We start from the raw sequence: 19,278 nt of genomic DNA on the forward strand, positions 1-19,278 counted from the left end.
CATGAACAAGTTTCTTTTCATTATATTTGCTTCATATTTTCCTGTAACCCCTGTTTTTTACTTTGGTTGATTTATTAATTATCTTCCATATGTTACGCCTTTTCAGTATTTATAACTTTATCCATTTTTCATCTGTTCTTGGCTCAAAGGAGGAAGCATCCTGCTCTCTTTTAAGTGTTCTCTCTTGTTCCCTCTTTGAGCTTGGTGGTGAAAACAGAGTAATAGGTTAAGATGTTGATGTTTGGAGGTAAAAGAAATATAAATTGAGGGTGTCTCCACCTGACCATCTTTATGAAAAGGCAAGGTACCAGGAGCAGACAGCACAGAATGGGGCTAACTTCTCACTCCATGACTTTCTAAGGGTTGCGACCTTCAAGGAATTACTTAATGTCTTTGTGCCTTAGTTTTTCCATCTGTAAAATGTTGTTAGTTTTGGCATTTACCTCATAGGGTTGGTGTGAGAAGGGAATGTAAAGCAAATGGAAATAGTAGCTGGCATATACTAAGTGCTATGTGAGTTAACAGTTGTCAGTTCTCACCTCAGTGAAGTAAAAAATGGTTTCTGTGCAGTATAATGGGAATGGAGACACAACGAGAGGGTAGGTGGTGGTCAGAGTCCACACTGTCTTTGTGAGAGATTTGAGGTGGCCAGGGAGGTATGAATCAAGGGATGGTTGTGTAATGCTGAGAGGACAGTTGAAGTCGGGCATCACATTGACCGCTTAAAAATAGGAGTAAAGACATTGAATAAATAGGATTGAAATTAACTGGGTAGGGTTGGCAGAAGGCCAGGTGGATAGAGCACTAGAAGGTGCTGATATGAGTTAGCTGAAATAATTTACCACAAGATTCTGGGTGGGAAAAGAGAAACAGAAGAGTACTTCAGAAAGCCATTTCTCTTGAATTGAGGGGCCAGAGTGAATTGTGGATAGAAAAAAGGATGTGGACTGAGAATAGATTTTCAGAATTCAGGCTTTTAAAGGTATCATTCTGGGTGATAGTATACTTTCAGGTGTGGCTCATGTGACTGGATTACTGCAGTGAAACAAATGCCAGAGATGAAGATCAGGGAAATAGAGGGAATCAAATATTTTGTTCAGTTTAATTAACTAGGCAATTGATCATCTAGTATGTGCTAAATGGGTTTTGTGTTGTTGTGAACAAGATATAGGTATTTCCTAATCATTAAGTTAAAAAACGACTATATATAACAATATATATATTTGTTTTTTAAAAACACATATATAAAACAATATATTTGTTTATTAAGAGGAATCAAAGTAATTTATGTATACCTAGATACTTACCATTTCTTATGTTACTCATTTCTTCCTGAAGATCTGTGTTTCCCTCTACTATTATTTTACTTCAGCCTGAGGAATTTCCTTTAGTACTTCTTATAGTGTAAGTCTGCTTGTGACAAATTTTCCTAATTTTCCTTTTTTAAAAACATGCTTTTTGAGATTGGTTTTTGGAAGGATATTTTTGCTGAACATAGAATTCTGTGTTAATTTACTTCTCTCTGCGTTTAAAAATATCTCAAGGTTTTCTGGACTTTTTTTTACTGCAGGAAGTCAGAAGTCATTTGTATCATTGTTTACTTATATGTAATGTACATATATTTCTCCCATTGTAGTTAAAAAATATATTTGGAAAATTTTGATACTCCCTACTTCAAAAGGTAGAGCTGAGGTTCCTCCCCTTGAATATGGCTCCAACTTAGAGACTTGATACTGATCAGCAGAATGGTAATAACTGACTTCCAAAGCCAGGTCATAAAAATGTAGTTCAGAGCACATGTAAAGAGCTCTCTGTATTTCTCTCTTCTTGTTTTGAGGGAGGTCTACCCACTATATCATGAAGACGCTTACACAACAGTAGGGAAGAGTTCACATGGAGAGGAACTGAGGCCTCACACCAAGTGCTGGCTCCAATTGCCTGGCATTTGAGTGATTCATCTAAGTGATCCACCTTGCCAGCAGATCCTCCAGCTCCAATCACATCCAGCTTCAGAGGATGGAGACCTTGCCTGACATTTGGTTACAACAGCACAAAAGCTGAGGACCATAACCTAAGCTGTTCCCAAATTCTTTTCCACAGAAACTGTCAGAGATAATAAATGTTTATTTTTTTAAACCATTGAATTTTGGAGTAATTTGTTATGCAGCAATAAATAATTAATACATTTGTAATTCAAATGTCTGTGTATGTTATATTCAGTGCTCCAATTCTTCAATTTGCTTTCCTGTGTAAGAGAAAGAAAAAAAATTGTAAAATTCAAGGTGTACCATAACTGAAAAATTAACCTATAGAAGAAAATTATTAATTTGTGGTAAACCAGCTTATTTTAAGAAAACATTTTGTCTCTTTGGTTTGCCATTGTAGCTTGAGCTCCTTGTGTAATGCTTGGTACATAATAAGACATTAAATAAATATTGTTAAATGAATGAATCAATAAATTTGCTTCCTCAGGTTTTAAGCTTCTGGGGGACAAAAATTATGCCTTATTCATCTTTGTATCTCCCTCATATGGCACAATTCTTAACGCTGAACATGCACCATTTACTGTTGAGTTAAATTGAACTTAACTGAAATTCTTGTTAAAGTAAATGATCTGGAAATGGAAGTGAAAAATCATAGCAAAAAATTCATTTTAAACCTTTATATTGTACATTGACTAGTGGTGGTTTTCAAGCCCCATCAACCTATCACCAACCAACAAACAAAAAACCCTAAATTCATACTCTGTTGCTGCATGGCAGACCACATGGATTTTTATAATTTCTACCAAGACAACACATCTTCAGATGTTTCTAGGGAATCTTTATGAAGCAATATACAATGGTAGGAATTTTACTCTGCTTGAGTTGTAAACTATTGCAAGCTGTTGAATTTAGTAGATTATCTGCACAGGCCGAGTAACCTGTATTGCTCCTTATCCAGTTGAGCCTTAAGCCATTTCAATAGAGCCAAATTTTATGAGTATAGTGAATTTAAACACTTATTCACTCTCATTCACTCATGCAACATATAAACTGAGCAATTCTCTTCCTCTTTGGGAGATAAAGAGTATCCAGGGTGTATCCCAGTGGTTTGGAGCACAGGCCAGACTTCCTATGTGCAAATTTCTAGTGGATCCCTTACTAGCTTTGAGATCTTTGGTGTACCTCTTAACCTCTTCCCTTAGTTTCCTCAACTGTAAAATGCAGAAACTAATAGTACTTACCTCACAAGGTTGCTGTGAAGATTAAATACATAAAAATTGCCTGACATATACTAAGCATGAATAAAATAAGTTGTTATTGCCTTGAATGCCTACCATGGACCCTGGAACATTGCAAATGACTTGTTGACGTTTGAATGAATGAATGAATAATGAATAAGGTGAGAGTTGTGTCTAAACTATGTTTTGTTTTTTTTTTGTAATTGCATTCTATGATCATACAAAAGTTTTGATTGTTCACTCCTTTTTAGAAATTCTCTATTAGATAAAAAAGAGGCAGAATATGTTCTTTGATAAAGGACATACAAGTAATATTGGCATGTGATTACCTAGAGTTGGTGCATTAGTCTGTTCTCCCACTGCTATAAAGAAATACCGGAGACTGGGTAATTTGGAAAGAAAAGAGGTTTAATTGGCTCATGGTTCTGCATGCTATACAGAAAGCATGGCAGCATCTGCTTCTGGGGAGGCCTCAGGGAGCTTTTACTCATAGTGGAAGGCAAAGCGAGAGCAAGTGTCTTACATGGCAGAGCAGGAGTGAGAGAGAGAGAGAGGGGAGGTGCCACACACTTTAAAAAACCAGATCTCGTAAGAATTCATTCACTATAAAGTACCAGGCGGGGATGGGGCTAAACCATTCATGAGAACTCTACCACCAGGATCCAATCACCTCCCACCAGGCCTCACCTCCAACACTGGGGATTACAATTCCACTGGAATTTGGTGATGACACAGATCCAAACCTTACCAGTTGGGAATTAAACACACACACTTTGGGCTAAGGGGAATTTTGATTTTTCATTTTAACCCCCTCATAAACGTGGACATGGCAGACAGGAGTCAAACACAGAAAGGAGCATGGAGACTCAGACTTCCAGGTATGCCTTGCTGAACCTGTAGAAAGTACATTCTAACTAGCAAGCAGGGCCAAGGCTCTCCCCCTTGACTGCGGGCAATACCTGGGGAAAGGTGAGGAGTCCAATTAAGCCTTTGCATCCACCAAACTTGGCAAAGTGCCTGGCAGAGAGTAGGAAGAAAAAAATTGTTTTTAAGGAATGAAGTATTAGGCGATCAAGGCAACCAGGAAGGCTTTGGGTTGAAATATTCTACCTTTGGTCACAAACCTTCCACCTGTACCCCAACTTCCACTTACGTAGACTGACTGCTCAGTTCCCAAGCCGCCTCCTTAGAAAGACTTCCTTTCAATTCAAGCAGCAGAAAAAAGCAACCCAGCTGAAACTTCTCCTAGAGTTATGGGAACCGTCTCCTTCCTCTGTCGCTCATGGGGGACTAAGATGGGACTGGGAGCAAAGGAGCGTCTCTGAATGGCGGGGCAGTTGCAGCGTCCCACTTGGCAAGGGTCCTTGAATTACCTCCGCCCCCGCCCTGACCCCGCCCTAAACATCAAACTTGGAAACTCATCTTTCAGCAGCAGCGCTAGAGCAGTCACCAGGCGTCTCCGCGATGGGCCCCGGGGACTTCCGCCGCTGCAGAGAGAGACTTTCCCAGGGGCTCCAGGGACTCCCAGGTAGAGGGGAGCTTTGGTTCCCACCTCGTCCCGCGTGCGGCTTCCTAGGGGACGGCAGGAGCACGGACACCCAGGAGGAGGCCCTGGCCGCCAGCCCGCTGCTGGAGGACCTCAGACGACGACTGACGCACGCCTTCCAGTGGGCGGTGCAGCGCGCGACCTCGAGGCGCGCGCAGGAGGCGGCGGCAGCGGCGGCGCGGGAGGAGCAGAGCTGGACGCGCGTCGAGGCCACCCTGGCCAGGCTGCGGGCGGAGCTGGTGAGAGCGCGGGCTGGGCGGACGGCTCCCAGGGCTGCCTCTCCCGGGTCCTCTCCTCCGGCTCCAGAGCCGCTGGCCGCGTAGCCCACCCGAGGCCTTGGGGGACCAGCTCAGGTCTGGACACGGCGTTGACGCCCCCGCCTCCCCAGCATCGTTGGGAAGGAAAGGGGCCCTGCAGGACCCATGGTGGGGGGGTAGGGGCGGGGGTGCCTGGTCTACCAGTGACATACCCAAGATGTCTCCTCCCCAACCCGTTTCTATAGTTTTCTGCCGTGTAGGGAACTGTGACTGTGTATGTATGGCTCGTGGAGGAGGAAATTTCCATGAAATAAACTCTCTCTTGGGATTGATGGAGTGTGTCCATCAGTAACTCTTTCTTTATGCCTCGCAAGTTTTATTCTTATCTTTCCCGTGGGTAGTAATTTAGAAAACTGGAAGTGATAAGGTATTTTGTAAAATTGCACCGTTTTGAACATTACACAGGTTACATCCGAATATTAAACAGGAGGGTGTATAGGTAAATATTTTAGCTGACTGATTTTTTTTAATTCAAAAAACTGGAAATTAGTCACAAACTTGAAAAGGACACAATGAATAGGAGCAATTCAGACTTTAAAATGGTGCTGCCTAGGAAAGTGTGCAGTGGAGACTTGACTTGGAAAAGTCTTCTCTTTTGCACTGATTACTAGTACAATTAACCACTACTTTAGAACTGATCCAACCATCAGTAAATTGTCTTATTTAAGAATGTTATCGCATTTCTGAGTTTAAGAAGAACAGTATTAGGCCGGAGCTGTGGCTCACGCCTGTAATCCTAGCTTTTTGGGAGGCCGAGGCAAGTGGATCACCTGGGGCCAGGAGTTCGAGACCAGCCTGGCCAAAATGGTGAAGTCCCGTCTCTACTAAAAATACAGAAAGTAGCCGGGCATGGTGGCTGGCGCCTGTAATCCCAGCTACTCTGGAGGCTGATGCAGGAGAATCGCTTGAACCTGGGAGGCAGAGGCTGCAGTGGGCCCAGATTGCGCCATTGCACTCTAGCCTGGGAAACATGAGTGAAACGTCTCAAAAAAAAAAAAAAAAAAAAAAGGACAATATCCTGAATTCCTTGTCAGATTCAGATTGTTAACATGGGTTACATTAGATTTACTACCAGATTTACTATCTGATCCAACAATGTCGAAGAAACACCTGGTTTTCACCCTGAGCCTAAGCAGTGAGCCTGAGCAGCCGGGTAGCCGGAGCCACCTCATTTGGCCACTGGAGGCCTGTGCTATGGGCCAGGATGCTAAACCGGAAGCCTGAAACCTGGCGCAGCCATCTCTGCATTGTAGTCTTGGGATCTGCCAGTACTCCTTCTTGAGCCTCAGGGGACTCATATTTAAATCAGATGAGGAGATTACACTGAATAAGCTCGGAGACAGCTTTCAATCATAACATTCTAATAAGTTGCTTGTTAGGAGCTTTAGACAAGCAATATGTTGGGGGTGGCAATAAAATCTCACGAGATCGGGTGCGTTCAGGGTGGTATGGCTGTAGACCGCTGGTGGCAATAAAATCTAAACAGATGAGGGCTCAAATACCAACATTACCATTTACAGGTTCTGCTAACACTTGCTGGCCCTACAACTTTGGGATCGTTACTTAGCCAGTTTGAGTTTGTTTACCCATTTGTAAAATGGAATTTATAATCTCACAGGATTCCAGAGCTTATGTGAGATAATATTCTATGAAATGCTTAGACCATGGGTATTGTTTAGTGGCTCTTATTATTATAATGATTACTAGAGACCTTGGACTCTGACTGTACCAAAAAAGAACAGATACATTCCTATTAAAAAATCAGGAGTTTTTCTGGAAAGGGGCCAGAGAAGTTTACACATACACAAATAATGTGTCCTTGGGTTACAGACGATGGTCAACATCTTGGTCAATCATTTTATCCTGGTCATAAGGAACAGGCAAAAGAGTGTGGATACTGTACCTTAATATCATTACCACTAGAAGACTCAGTTTTCGATTTTTGGCTATTAACTGGATTTTTACAGGAACTGACATACATTCCTATACAAATGTACATGTATCATATATTAGGATGGTATTTGTAAGGAACGATGAATAAATTTAATTAATTTAGAGTTGTGTTGCTATTTATACTATTTTCTGTTGTTTGACTGGGTTTTCTTAGTAAGAATCATTCATTTCTAGGGTCTGTGAGTGGATTTCAGGGGTTCTATATACCTAAAATTGTATGCAGAATTTTTGATGTGCATGTAGTTTTTCCTCAGAGAGGGTTCATAACTTTCATCAGATTCTCAAAGGGATCTTTGATGAAAGAAAAGTTAAAGAACCATTGATGTTTGAATTTCCTAAATAAGTGTGAATTATACATACTTATTTTACTTAGATGGTAAATCATTACCAATAATTTTTCTCCTTGATTCTTGCATAAAAGTATAGAATGGATAGTCATCAGTTAATTAATTAATTAATTCACTCACTCTTATAACAAACACACAGAGAACCTACTAGGTTGTGTGCCCAGGCAGTGCACTCTTAGTTGGGGATACAATTATGAATAAGATACAGCCTCTACCCTCAAAATCATCAGTCTTGTCTGGTCAGCGTGTTATGAGGCACTTGTACGGAGTTCTGTGGATGCACAGATGAGAGGCAATTATGTCTGCCCATGCAATCAGGGAGGGCTTCTCAGAAGAGCTGGCATTTGACTGGGTTCAGCAGAGAGAGGTGGCAAAGGGCATCTTAAACAGAAATGGGGACAGAAAGAGGTGTACTTCAGCTCAGCATTTATTTAGGGACTGGCAAGGTTTCTGACTAGCTGCAATGGGAACTGGCATGAGAAAAAGGGCCAGGAAAGGAAGCTCAAAGTAGGGCAGGATTATAGAGCATCTGGGCCACCCTAGAGAGCTGAAGCTTCCTGCAGGCAAGGTGCAAGGGTTTTTTGTTGTGGTGGTTGTTGTGGTTACTGTTACTGCTTGTTTGCTGGATATTCATTTACTTTATTCTTTGCTAATTCTTACTGTCAGAAAAATGATTCTAGGTGCTGCAGAATGGAGAAGAATGTCTCAGAGAAAAACTGAAAGATAATTTTATCCAGTAGCTTTATTTTGCAAATTAGATGACCATGAATATTTGCTTTTTACCAACACACTGTCCTGGTTCATCCTGGGGTGGTTTCTATTGACAAGCTGATGAAGCTTTTTTAGCAGAGAGAACAAATTCCTCATGAACTGCATTAAACAAGCCCTAGCTGAAGAAATTTGCAAGTAGTCGATCATTAGTTTTCAGTTATAATACAAAGATTATGTTGGACTAAGCTTTCTTGGACTGCCCCCAGGTAACATGCCCTAGAGATCTTTTTTTAAATACACGAGGACCTTCATAAACTCCCATTGGAGGATGGTATAAATCAGCCTTGATATCCAACAGATTTCACTCCAGAGTGAAAAATGTTACATTATATAAGTACACATAACTATACATGTGTCTCTAAGGTGTTGTTAAATGTTTTTGCTCAGCAGGTAGACCATTTAAAATCCTGAAAACTTGAAATGATAAGTAATCAAGTAAATAGGCACAGATTCTGAATACTCAGGTGGCTGTAGGCAGTTATCCTGTGGCTCAGAAGGCACATAAAGATAAATGATTTCATTGTGGATCACATGCTATTCCTTGAAAACAGCCTTTGGTGCATAGGTATTTTTCATATGGACAGCTTTGTGCATCAGCTATTTTTGTTTTCATTTCAAGGCCATTTCAAAAGCTATTTATATATCTGGATTTTACCTTGTCATATAGAAAGTCAGTTTTATAGCCAGACCAAACAGTTAGAACTGGAGAATAAGATGAGAAATACATCTTTCTTGATATCTTATTTTCTTTTCCTACAGACTTCTTATTTCTTTTGTGTAGTCAAAGAGTGGTTTCATTTGATCTGCATCTCAGGCTAATAAACATTTTTATTTTTTTTCTAACTTTTAGGTGGAAATGCATTTCCAAAACCACCAGCTGCCTAGAACTTTACTGGACCTAAACATGAAAGTGCAGCAATTGAAAAAGGAGTATGAACTGGAAATTACATCAGACTCCCAAAGCCCAAAAGATGATGCTGCGAATCCGGAATAAAGAAATGCACACACAAGGGCTGGGCGTGGTGGCCCATGCCTGTAATCCCAGCACTTTGGGAGGCTGAGGTGGGCGGATCAAGAGGTCAGGAGATCGAGACCATCCTGGCTAACACTGTGAAACCCCGCCTCTGCTAAAAATACAAAAAATTAGCCAGGCATGGTAGCGGGCGCCTGTAGTCCTTGCTACTTGGGAGGCTGAGGCAGGAGAATAGCGTGAACCCAGGAGACAGAGCTTGCAGTGAGCCGAAATCATGCCACTGCATTCCAGCCTGGGCGACAGTGCGAGACTCCATCTCAAAAAAAAAACGCACACGCAAAGCTCTGGATCCTAAAACTAACGCATACAACCCTGAAACAATTCTGATGAACACATTATGCTTTGCATAAGTTTTGAGGGGCAATTTATAGACCCAAAACTTAGGTGACGGGGGAAGGTGACAGAAAAACATCTAACAGAGGGGAGAGAAAAATGATGTATTACCAAGTTTTAAAGTTATTTATTTGTTATTTTTACTGAGACATAGAAGTAAAATATAACTATAGATAAATCTCTCTCTCTCTCTCTCACTCAGAGAATGCTTTAATGCCAACTTTCGGTATTCAACCTTATGTCACCTGACCTTTCTGGCATTGCCTGAGCTTTCAGAGTTCGTGCTTGTTTTTGATTATTCTCGGTTTGTCTGTCCAGCAGCCTGCCCTGCTTCTTGTGGAGAATTGTTTCTACTTGGATTCTAACCATGCCCTTTAGGTGGCCTGTGACTAATGGTATTCCACCTTCCTGGATATAGTCATGCAGCTCAAGGCAGCCAGATGGGTTTGTCCTTAGGATTTTTTGAATGGGCACTGAAAGAGGAGGTGAATATTTCTGCCAGTAGAAGCTGTGGATCAGGGGCTTGGAAGTTGCTGGTGGTCACCATGTGAGAAAGCCCACACCCTAATAGAGGTGACTGAAACGGAACCACTAAAAGCACAAAAGGGGAGGGAGGGAGGGAGGGAGGGTGCTTCGCTTCCTTGTTCCTGGGGTCTAGCTGTATAAGATTCCAGGCCTTGCTCTTGTTTATGTACATGAAATATTCTGATATCCTTCTCATAAAATCTCTTTTTGCCTAAGTAAATTCAAGCTGGAGTTTCATGACTTGTATCTAGTGTTCATAACTAATACAGTTGTTCAGTTTTAGGAGTTAAAATGGTTCTTACTGTTGAATTGGACTATCTAACTGTATCCAAAAAGTGCTGTCTTTTTAATGCAAACAGTAAAGTTAATAAAATAGTTGCAGATCTAAGTGATATTTATAATGGTTATTGTCTGTAAAATACAAATTAATTTATAACAAGCTATGTAATTTTAATATTTAATAAACTATAAAAATCAGTTCTTGAAGACAGAGACACAGTCTTTCTCTTTTTAAAATAAATACAAGGGCCAGCATGGTGGATCACGCTTGTAATTCCAGCACTTTGGGAGGCCGAGGTGGGCAGATTGCTTGAACTCAGGAGTTTGAGACCAGCCTGGCCAACATGGCAAAACCCCATCTCTACTAAAAATACAAAAATTAGCAGGGCGTGGTGGTGCTCACCTATAGTACCAGCTACTCAGGAGGCTGAGGCATAAGAATCACTTGAACCTGGGAGGTGGAGGTTGCAGTGAGCCGAGATCATGCCCCTGCAGTCCAGCCTGGGTGACAGAGGGGTACTTGGCCCCGAAAAAACAAATAAAAAAAAATAAAATCAAGTTGTTTTATGTGTATGAGGATCTGATAATTATCTGGACTAAGTTTAGTTTGTCCTTAACTTCTTTTTCCACAATAAGTAAATTATTCTAGCCCTTTGGTACTTAATTTCCCTCTGTATAAATGAGGAGTTACCAAGTTCAGCATTGGCAGATGAGCAGTCGCCAGCATCTGCCAAAACGTTCCTTCACACGTTTTGCATATGAGCTCTTGGCCTATAAATACATGACTACTATATTAAATTTCATTTGTAAACTAGATTTCCTGTTTATTTCTTCCTTTGAATTTTATAGAAATTTTTAGGAAAGGGTTGGCATAGTTCCTTGTGGTCTGTTTTTTGAAAAAGCTTCTACTTAACCTTTGGGACAATCATTCTTAAGTGTGTTTTAAAGATTAACATTGATAAATTGTTGTAATTTTGTGTTTAAAAAATACTCGAGGTGATTCATTGTATGAGCTCAATTCCTTACAGAATACAGACTGCTGATGTTGGTTAATACTAATGTCGTTTGATTATACTGATAATATGTTGGGGATCAAAAGAAAGAAAATTTAAAAGAGAAAGTATGAAAATTGATGCATTGTTTTTCACATTTTTAGGTTTAAAAAGGTCCATTATTGTATTGCCAAGTTTTGGTCACCACTTTTCCCCCACATCTTTTAGTGATGAACTTTTGGATCACTGTATTTTTTAGAGGCGGCAGATACAGAAACAGAGTGAGAAACTCCTTTGTGTCCAAAGTGTCTTGTTTATGGAAGTCTGAGTCAGTGGAGGTGGCCTCTGATATTAACTGTGCAATGTGGAAATACAATGGGAGATTGATACATGGGACACTATCATTATTAAAAATTTTTATTTTGTTTTCTCTCCAGTATGCTATCTCTTGCCTTTTGTTTGTAAAGTAGCAGAAGCCCGATGATTGTCTTTATATAGTTCTTTGCCACGGCGCTCAGCTGTTGGTTGTTAGCTTGCTGGCCTGGCATCCTGTCAGCTGGGACACATGAGAAAGCAGAGAAACTTTTCTGAGGGCTGAGGCTGCCCTGCAATCTACACTTCCCCTCTTTCCAGGATTTCTAAATAAGCTGGAGCAACAGTGTGACATTTTAAAGATCTATGAAATGGGAGCGATCAAACTAGTGCCAGCTGGAGGGGAAAATGAGAAAATAATTATAACCTAAATTATGCATCGGGGAAGCAGTAGCTGGATAAACTGAAGAAAGTAAGATGTTCATAACAATAGTGGGAGAGAGAAGGCCAAAAGAAGAGACACTAAAAACAGTTTTGTGAGGAAAATATTGTGCTTGGGTTTTTCAAATGACACAATTTCTCACAGCTTTAATTATATGGGGGATTAAACCACGTTAGCAGGAAATGGGCTTTCACCATATGGTACTTGTTTAGCACCTACCAGTGAATAGATGCCAAATTAATTATGACAATTAGAAGCTTTGCATAGGTTGTTAGGCATTAAATTCCTTTACAGGTGGCCTGGATGAATCCGCATTTTGTTTGGCTTGCCAAATGACTTCTGCTGTAACAGGTGCTTCTGCAACTCCCAGCCTGGGGACAGATCAGAGTCCTCTGTGGGTAACCCCATGATGGCTGAGTCTAAACCAGTGTAATTATAAGAATCTCATCTCCCCTGCTCCCTTCCTGGCAGGGCCCAGGGCCCCGGCACAACCATCAGCTCTATTTACCACTGTAATCACTGCCAGAATCCCTCTGTGCCTGGAACCTGGCACGAGGACCTCCAGTGCCAGCTGCCTTCTCTCTTGGTTGCTTTCATTGTTGCTGCTGCTGCCATTGCCGCAGCCTCTGTTTCCTTTTTGACCATGTCAGTAACGAAGGTTATGGTAGGGTGAGAAATACAGTTAGGGTGACAGTTGAGTCTGTGCCACCCTGCCTACCTCTCGTCTGGCAGCCTCTTGTTCCATCTGAGCTGAGTGCTGAGCAGTAGGATTCAGATGGGTGGACACCTATTACAGTAGCCTGTGTCAAGCACTGCTTCTCAGGGGGCTGTGTACCTCTCATCTGCTTCCTGATTCTGACACTGATGCATATTGGTGGTGAGAGGGCTTCACCTCTTCCTTAGGAGCAATAATGTTATAGTCTTTCTCTTCTGGGACCAGTACAAGAGGGATCTGTTGAAATGTAATAACGATGAAACTAGCAAAGGAATCAGCCACCACTCCTGTACCAGCCATTGTGCCAAGAACTGTGCATGTATCAGCTTATTTAATCCTCACAGTGACTTGTAGGTGTATAGGACCTGTTTTTGGAACTATTTGAACTTGGTGTTTAGTCCTGGCTCTGCCACTTACCAACTATATGACCTAAAGCAAATTGCTTTAAATTCTTTAGGTCTCTCTAAGGAAGCCAGTGAAAATGGGACCTGTCTTATTTAAATCTTAAGTAACTCAAATCAGGTTTGGGAGAATGAGTTAATGGCGAATGAACTTCTATGTCATGTGTTTATTCCATATCTTTAGTTTCATATGATCTTACTACCTTTTTGGACTGACACTTCCCCTGCGCCCTTCTCTTCCTCACATCTTTATGTCTTGGTGACGCTCTGCCACCTGCTCACTGTTCGGATGTTGTCTCAGAGTTCCCTCTGTGGATTCAAAAATTGACTTAGCAAACATGGGAATAGGCAGCAGGAAGATATAAAGTGAATAGTCGCTGCTACTTGCCAACCCCTGAATCTGCCTGGCATGCAGCGCTATGTATGTTTAAAACATAATTGTCCCAACAAAACTGTGAGGTTGGAACTATCGCACTTCCCATTTTACAGAAGAAGAGAGTGAGTACTGGAGAGGTGATGTAATTTATCACGATCCACTCAGCTAGCACGTAGAGATGTCAAGATTCACATCTGATGTTGGGAGTGGTCTGGCTATTGGGCCCCTCCCAAACTAATGAGAGAGACCTTGAACTAGTGAGTAAATTCAATATTATAATAGAAGAATGCATGAATTGCTAGGAGGGATGCTTTTTGCAGGAGTCAGACAATGAAGGTCTCATTGAAGTCATGCCTCCAAGTTATTACTTGGTGTCCACCTGAAAAAAAGTCCTCACATCCTGTCTAAACTAGTTGAGTGATCTTGGATAAATTACTCCACCCTATTTAGCCTCACTTTTTCTCATTTGAAAATGAGGGAGATAGTGGAAATGCCCCCTAAAACATTCCTGTAACTTAGAGCCTCTATTCTATTCTAATCCTGCCTGCTTGTAACTGGACCCTTCAATCACTTGCTCCTGACTTGCCAAGACTTTCTGATTCCCGTTACAGCATGATGGACAGCTGACCATTTGTCCCTGGCCCCTGGCAATGAAGTAGACTCTCCTGGTCTCAAACCTTACCCTGATCACAGCGTGAGCTGATGCAGCCTTGATGATGAAGGAAAGCAATTCTTGTCACTCTTGGATGCCCCTCTGCTCTTTTCACCCACACCATGACTGCAGCCAGGGGGAAATGTCACATTTGCACTTCTGAGGCAGACAAGCATCACTTAGAACTTTTATGTGTTATGATTTTAGAGGAAGCCTGCTGTGGCAGATGCTGCTGGCTGAGAACCGCGCCTTGTGCAGCCTCTGCGGCCGGATGGTGGAGTTGGAATCTTGGTTCCTTCACTTCCTCACTATGTTACTTAACACTTCTGCAGTTCAGTTTGCTTATCTGTAAATGATTATGAATCATACTTACCCCAAGAGTTTGTTATGAGGATCTAGTGGACTAATACACATGAAGTGTTTAGAAGCATGAAAATAGTGGCTTATTATTACAACAGCCAACCCAACAAGTGTTTTGCTCATCCTTCTTGCCTGTTGGAAGTGCCCAATTCCAAGATAGGGACAGAGATGATAGCTTCACTTTTCCCAGTCCCTCTTGCAGTTCAAGATGGCTTTTGAATCCAGTTGTGTCTGATAAAACATAAACGGAAGTTTACTGGGGGGGTTTCTGAGAAACAATTTTTTCCCCTTACATGAAGAGAGATAGAAGATAAGGTGTCTTCCTATCTCTTTTTTTTTCTTCCAGATATTTTCACATGCAATTGTAAAGCTTGCCTATGCGGCAGCCACCCTGTGACCTAGGTGGGAAATATAGGGGCACTTTGAAGATGACAGGACAGAAAGATGAAAAGAAGCAGTGTCTTTGATGACATCAATGAGCTTCTGACCCCACCCTGCAACTGCCTACCTATGGCTAGTCTTGTTCTGTGAGACAATAACAATAATGATATCCAATTGTTTGAGGCACTTTTATTGGGGTATTCAGTTCCTTGCACCTGAAAGCACCCTAACTGATAACTTAATCCCCCAAAACCTCCTGGCACAAAGGTTTGTGATAGTGCATCTCTGATGGCAACTGTACATATCATTGGAAACTATCAGCACGGGACTCTGGAGACATCATTTGGTTGCTTAAATGTTTCACACATGCCTTTGGCGAGGATGAATTCTATGCAATAGCGTGTCCAGAATTTGGTGGGTTCTTGGTCTCACTGACTAAGAATGAAGCCACGGACCCTCACAGTGAGTGTTACAGTTTTTGAAGATGGTGTGTCCAGAGTTTGTTCCTTCTGATGTTCCGACGTGTTCAGAGTTTCTTCCTTCTAGTGGGTTAGTAGTCTTGCTGGCCTCAGGAGTGAAGCTGCAAACCTTCGCGGTGAGTGTTACAGCTCATAAAAGCAGTGTGGACCCCGAAGAGTGAGCAGCACCAAAATTTATCATAAAGGGCAAAAGAACAAAACTTCCACAGCGTGGAAAGAGAGTGGAGCGGGTTGCCACTGCTGGCTCTGGCAGCCTGCTTTTATTCTCTTACCTGGCCCCACCCACATCCTGCTGATTGGTCCATTTTACAGAGAGCTGATTAGTCCGTTTTGACAGGGTGCTGATTGGTGCGTTTGCAATCCCTGGGCTAGACACAAAAGTTCTCCAAGTCCCCACTAGATTAGCTAGACACAGAGCACTGATTGGTGCGCTTACAAACCTTGATGTAGACACACGGTGCTGATTGGTGTGTTTACAATCCTTTAGCTAGACATAAAGGTTCTCCAAGTCCCCACCAGATTACCAAGATACAGAGTGCTGACTGGTGTATTTACAAACCTTGAGCTAGACACAGAGTGCTGATCGGTGTATTTACAAACCTTGAGCTAGACCCAGAATGCTGATTGGTGTATTTACAATCCCTTAGCTAGACATAAAGGTTCTCCAAGTCCCCACTAGACTCAGGAGCCCAGCTGGCTTCACCTAGCGGATCCTGCACCAGCCGGAGGCAGAACTGCCTGCCAGTCTGGCGCCGTGCCAGTCCCGCGCCGTGCGCCCGCACTCCTCAGCCCTTGGGCGGTGGATGGGACCAGGCGTTGCGGCGCAGAGGGCGGCGCTCGTCGGGGAGGCTCGGGCGGCGCAGGAGCCCACGGCGGGGGTTGGGAGGAGGCTCAGGCATGGCGGGCTGCAGTTCCCGAGCCCTGCCCCGCAGGGAGGCAGCTGAGGCCTGGCGAGAATTCGAGCGCAGTGCCGGCACTGCTGGGGGACCCGGCGCACCCTCCGCAGCTGCTGGCCCAAGTGCTAAGCCTTTCACTGCCCGGGGCCGGCGGCGCCCGCAGGCCGGCCGCTCCGAGTGCGGGGCCGTGGAGCCCACGCCCACCCGGAACTCGCGCTGGCCGGCGAGCGCCGCGCGCAGCCCAGGTTCCCGCCCGCGCCTCTCCCTCCACACCTCCCCACAAGCAGAGGGAGCTGGGTCCGGCCTTGGCCAGCCCAGAGAGGGGCCCCCACAGCGCAGTGGCGGGCTGAAGAGCTTGTCGAGCATGCGCAGAGCGGACGCCGAGGCGGAGGAGGCGCTGAGAGCGAGCAAGGGCTGCGAGGGCTGCCAGCATGCTGTCACCTCCCAATAGGAGATCAGTTAATGCATACTGAAGGAAGGCTTGTTGGAGAAGAATCCTCTCCTGAACCCCGTGGAGACTCTAGAATCCTGCGGTAAATGTTCTAATTATTAAAAACATTTCCCAATGCTCACCCTCATTAAGGATGTTCTAATGCCTAGGAAACCTACTACCTATCTGATTCTGTCAGAGAAGCCATTTTGTTTTTTGGCAACCGGAAGCAGTGGGGATGAAATATTTTCCTAAGGCGTCTCAGGACTGAACTGGCAGCAAAATAGTAAACTGTTTATCAGCTCTTAAATTTTTATACCAGGGAAGTTTAGCAAACTGTCAGAAAACAGCCTGAATTGAATTTCTATAAATACTGCTTCCAAATTGGTACTGAGGATACTAGTTGCTCTAAACTTCTACAGGATTCAGTCTGGGAATTTTCATGCAAAGAAGTATCTCAAGATTTTAAGGTGGGATTGCCAGGGTCAGAGGGCAATGTCCTCTGAAATCCACCAATATTTTACTGGACTTTATGGTTTACAGTTTACCAGGTACCTTACAGTTTACCAAGTGCTTTCCAGTTTATAATTTACCAGGTGCTGCCATAGCTGATAGCTCGTTAATCTTACAGTAACCAGCTGAAGTAGGTGTGGCTTGAGGCTATTGAATTTTAAGAAGCATCAAGAAAGCCTGCCTGTCTAACTTTGGAAATATCACCCTCATGCTGTCTTCCCAGGATGTGTCTCTCCCTAAGTAAGAGATGTACTTCCTGGAGGGAGTGCAGTGTTGGGAATCTGAAGACCCAGCTTTGAGCTGAATTTGCTTTGTGATACTTGGTGAGTCATTGATGTCTCTGAGCTTCAATTTTCTCATTTGTAGAAACTTGTAGAGTAAGGCATTGAACTCATAATCATCTTTAAGATTCTTTGGGTTAAGCATGGGCATCTCCTGCTAATAATGGTTTTAATTTGAAACAATGTTGTTACCAACTCATTAGTGTGAATTAACCTAGGTGGTGATACTAAAAGGTTAAGCTTTATTTAAAGTGTGCTTAGTGAGCAATTAAGGGAAGCTTGTTTAAAAAGAAGAGTAGAAAAATACTGAAGTTAACACCATTTGTCCCTGGCTCCCGGCAAGGATTGCTATCTGCTCCTCCTCCCAACCTTCTCTTGGCTATGCTCCAAAACGCCTTTTCTCTTGTAGCACATCCGAGGTAAGTTTGCTTCCTATTTACTCCCTTAGCACTCAACTTTCCCCTATGACAGCATCTACCACATATATCGTAATACCTTATTGAATTATCTGTTCCCCACCCCGCCGTCTAGACTACAAGCAACATGAGAGCCCAAATCCCATCTTCCAATTTTTTGGTGATTCCTTGTATTTTTATAATTTTGCATTGGGTTAGCTTTATTGAACAGCATGAATCTAACAGTGCAGATTTGCCCTCTGTTCCTGTCATTCATTCAACATTTTTGTTGTGTCTACTGGGTGCCAGGCACTGTTCTAGGTGTGTGTTGAGCATCAGTTTTAAAATAAGCATCTTTCTGGATGCTGAACGTAGGACAATAAACCTGAAAGATGGGATTGGGCTCTCATGTTGCTTGTAGTCTAGATGGCAGGGTGGGGAATAGATAATTCAGTAAGGTATTACGATACATGTGGTAGATGCTGTCGTAGGGGAAAGTTGAGTGCTAAGGGAGTGAATAGGAAGCAAATTTACCTCGGATGTGCTACAAGAGAGAAGGCATTTTGGAGCATAGCCAAGAGAAGGTTGAGAGGAGGAGCAGGTAGCAATCCTAGAGAGAAACAACAGCTCATAGAAGGTCCTAGAGGTGAGCAAAGTCATCATCTGTGTTAGGGGGTAAAGTAGTTGGCGCTTAGAAGAAAGAAGGTGTTAAGAAGTGTGGCTGAAGTGGTTAACAGAGGTGGACATATCATGACAGGCCTCACAAGCCATGCTTTGGGGTTCAGACTGTATCCTAAGAGCCTGGGTAAACCATTGAAAAATATTTTAAAATTTAACTTTTATTATAGCAATACTTGCACATAATATACAAATAATTAAATAATTCTAAAAGTCTTACACAAAAATTATCAGTGCCTTGATGGCATCATGGCCCCTCACCCCAAAGGAAACTACTTCCAATTTTTTTTTTTTTCGAGACAGAGTCTCCCTCTGTCACCCAGACTGGAGTGCAGAGGCATGATCTCTGCTCACTGCAACCTCTGCCTCCCGGGTTCAAGCGATTCTCCTGCCTCAGCCTCCCGAGTAGCTGGGATTACAGGTGCTCACCACCACATCTGGCTAACTTTTTTGTTTTCTTAGAGAAAAAAAGTAGAGACAGGGTTTCACCATGTTGGCCAGGCTGGTTTTGAACTCCTGACATCAAGTGACCCATGCACCTTGGCCTCCCAAAGTGCTAGGATGACAGGCATGAGCCACCGGGCCTGGCCACTTCCAAATCTTTTACCTTCTAGATAATGTGAGTAAGCATCTTTGTTTTATAGATTT

General features: G+C 42.8%; 2 protein-coding genes and 1 long non-coding RNA gene across 3 annotated transcripts in view; 2 read left to right on the forward strand and 1 right to left on the reverse strand.

Moving 5' to 3' along the window:
- Positions 1–2,104: 2,104 nt before the first annotated feature.
- Positions 2,105–4,647, reverse strand: LOC129042210 (uncharacterized). Its single transcript, XR_008504078.2, has 2 exons — positions 4,377–4,647; positions 2,105–4,240 (listed from the first exon to the last, which is right to left on the reverse strand). It is a non-coding gene; the product is annotated as an uncharacterized LOC129042210 (long non-coding RNA).
- A 40-nt stretch (positions 4,648–4,687) lies between these two features.
- AARD (alanine and arginine rich domain containing protein) lies at positions 4,688–11,614 on the forward strand. The gene is made up of 2 exons (XM_054497904.2): positions 4,688–5,008; positions 9,008–11,614. Exons 1-2 carry the CDS (start codon positions 4,688–4,690, stop codon positions 9,149–9,151), a joined length of 465 nt encoding a protein of 154 aa, XP_054353879.2. The 3' UTR covers positions 9,152–11,614.
- A 5,184-nt stretch (positions 11,615–16,798) lies between these two features.
- Positions 16,799–19,278, forward strand: part of SLC30A8 (solute carrier family 30 member 8) — a 228,884-nt gene continuing 226,404 nt past the window's right edge. Inside the window, exon 1 of the mRNA XM_054499601.2 lies at positions 16,799–16,866. The gene's annotated coding sequence lies outside the window, so the exon portion shown is untranslated. The remainder of the gene's footprint in view (positions 16,867–19,278) is intronic.

The sequence above is a fragment of the Pongo pygmaeus genome, chromosome 7, assembly GCF_028885625.2.
Source record: "Pongo pygmaeus isolate AG05252 chromosome 7, NHGRI_mPonPyg2-v2.0_pri, whole genome shotgun sequence".
Lineage (NCBI taxonomy): Eukaryota > Metazoa > Chordata > Mammalia > Primates > Hominidae > Pongo > Pongo pygmaeus.

Bases quoted from the DNA above. Each gene is read 5' to 3' on its own strand.
- AARD (XM_054497904.2), top strand. From the start codon at position 4,688: ATGGGCCCCGGGGACTTCCGCCGCTGCAGAGAGAGACTTTCCCAGGGG. The intron at 5,009-9,007 runs GTGAGAGCGCGG...TCTAACTTTTAG, and splicing joins CCAGGCTGCGGGCGGAGCTG to GTGGAAATGCATTTCCAAAA.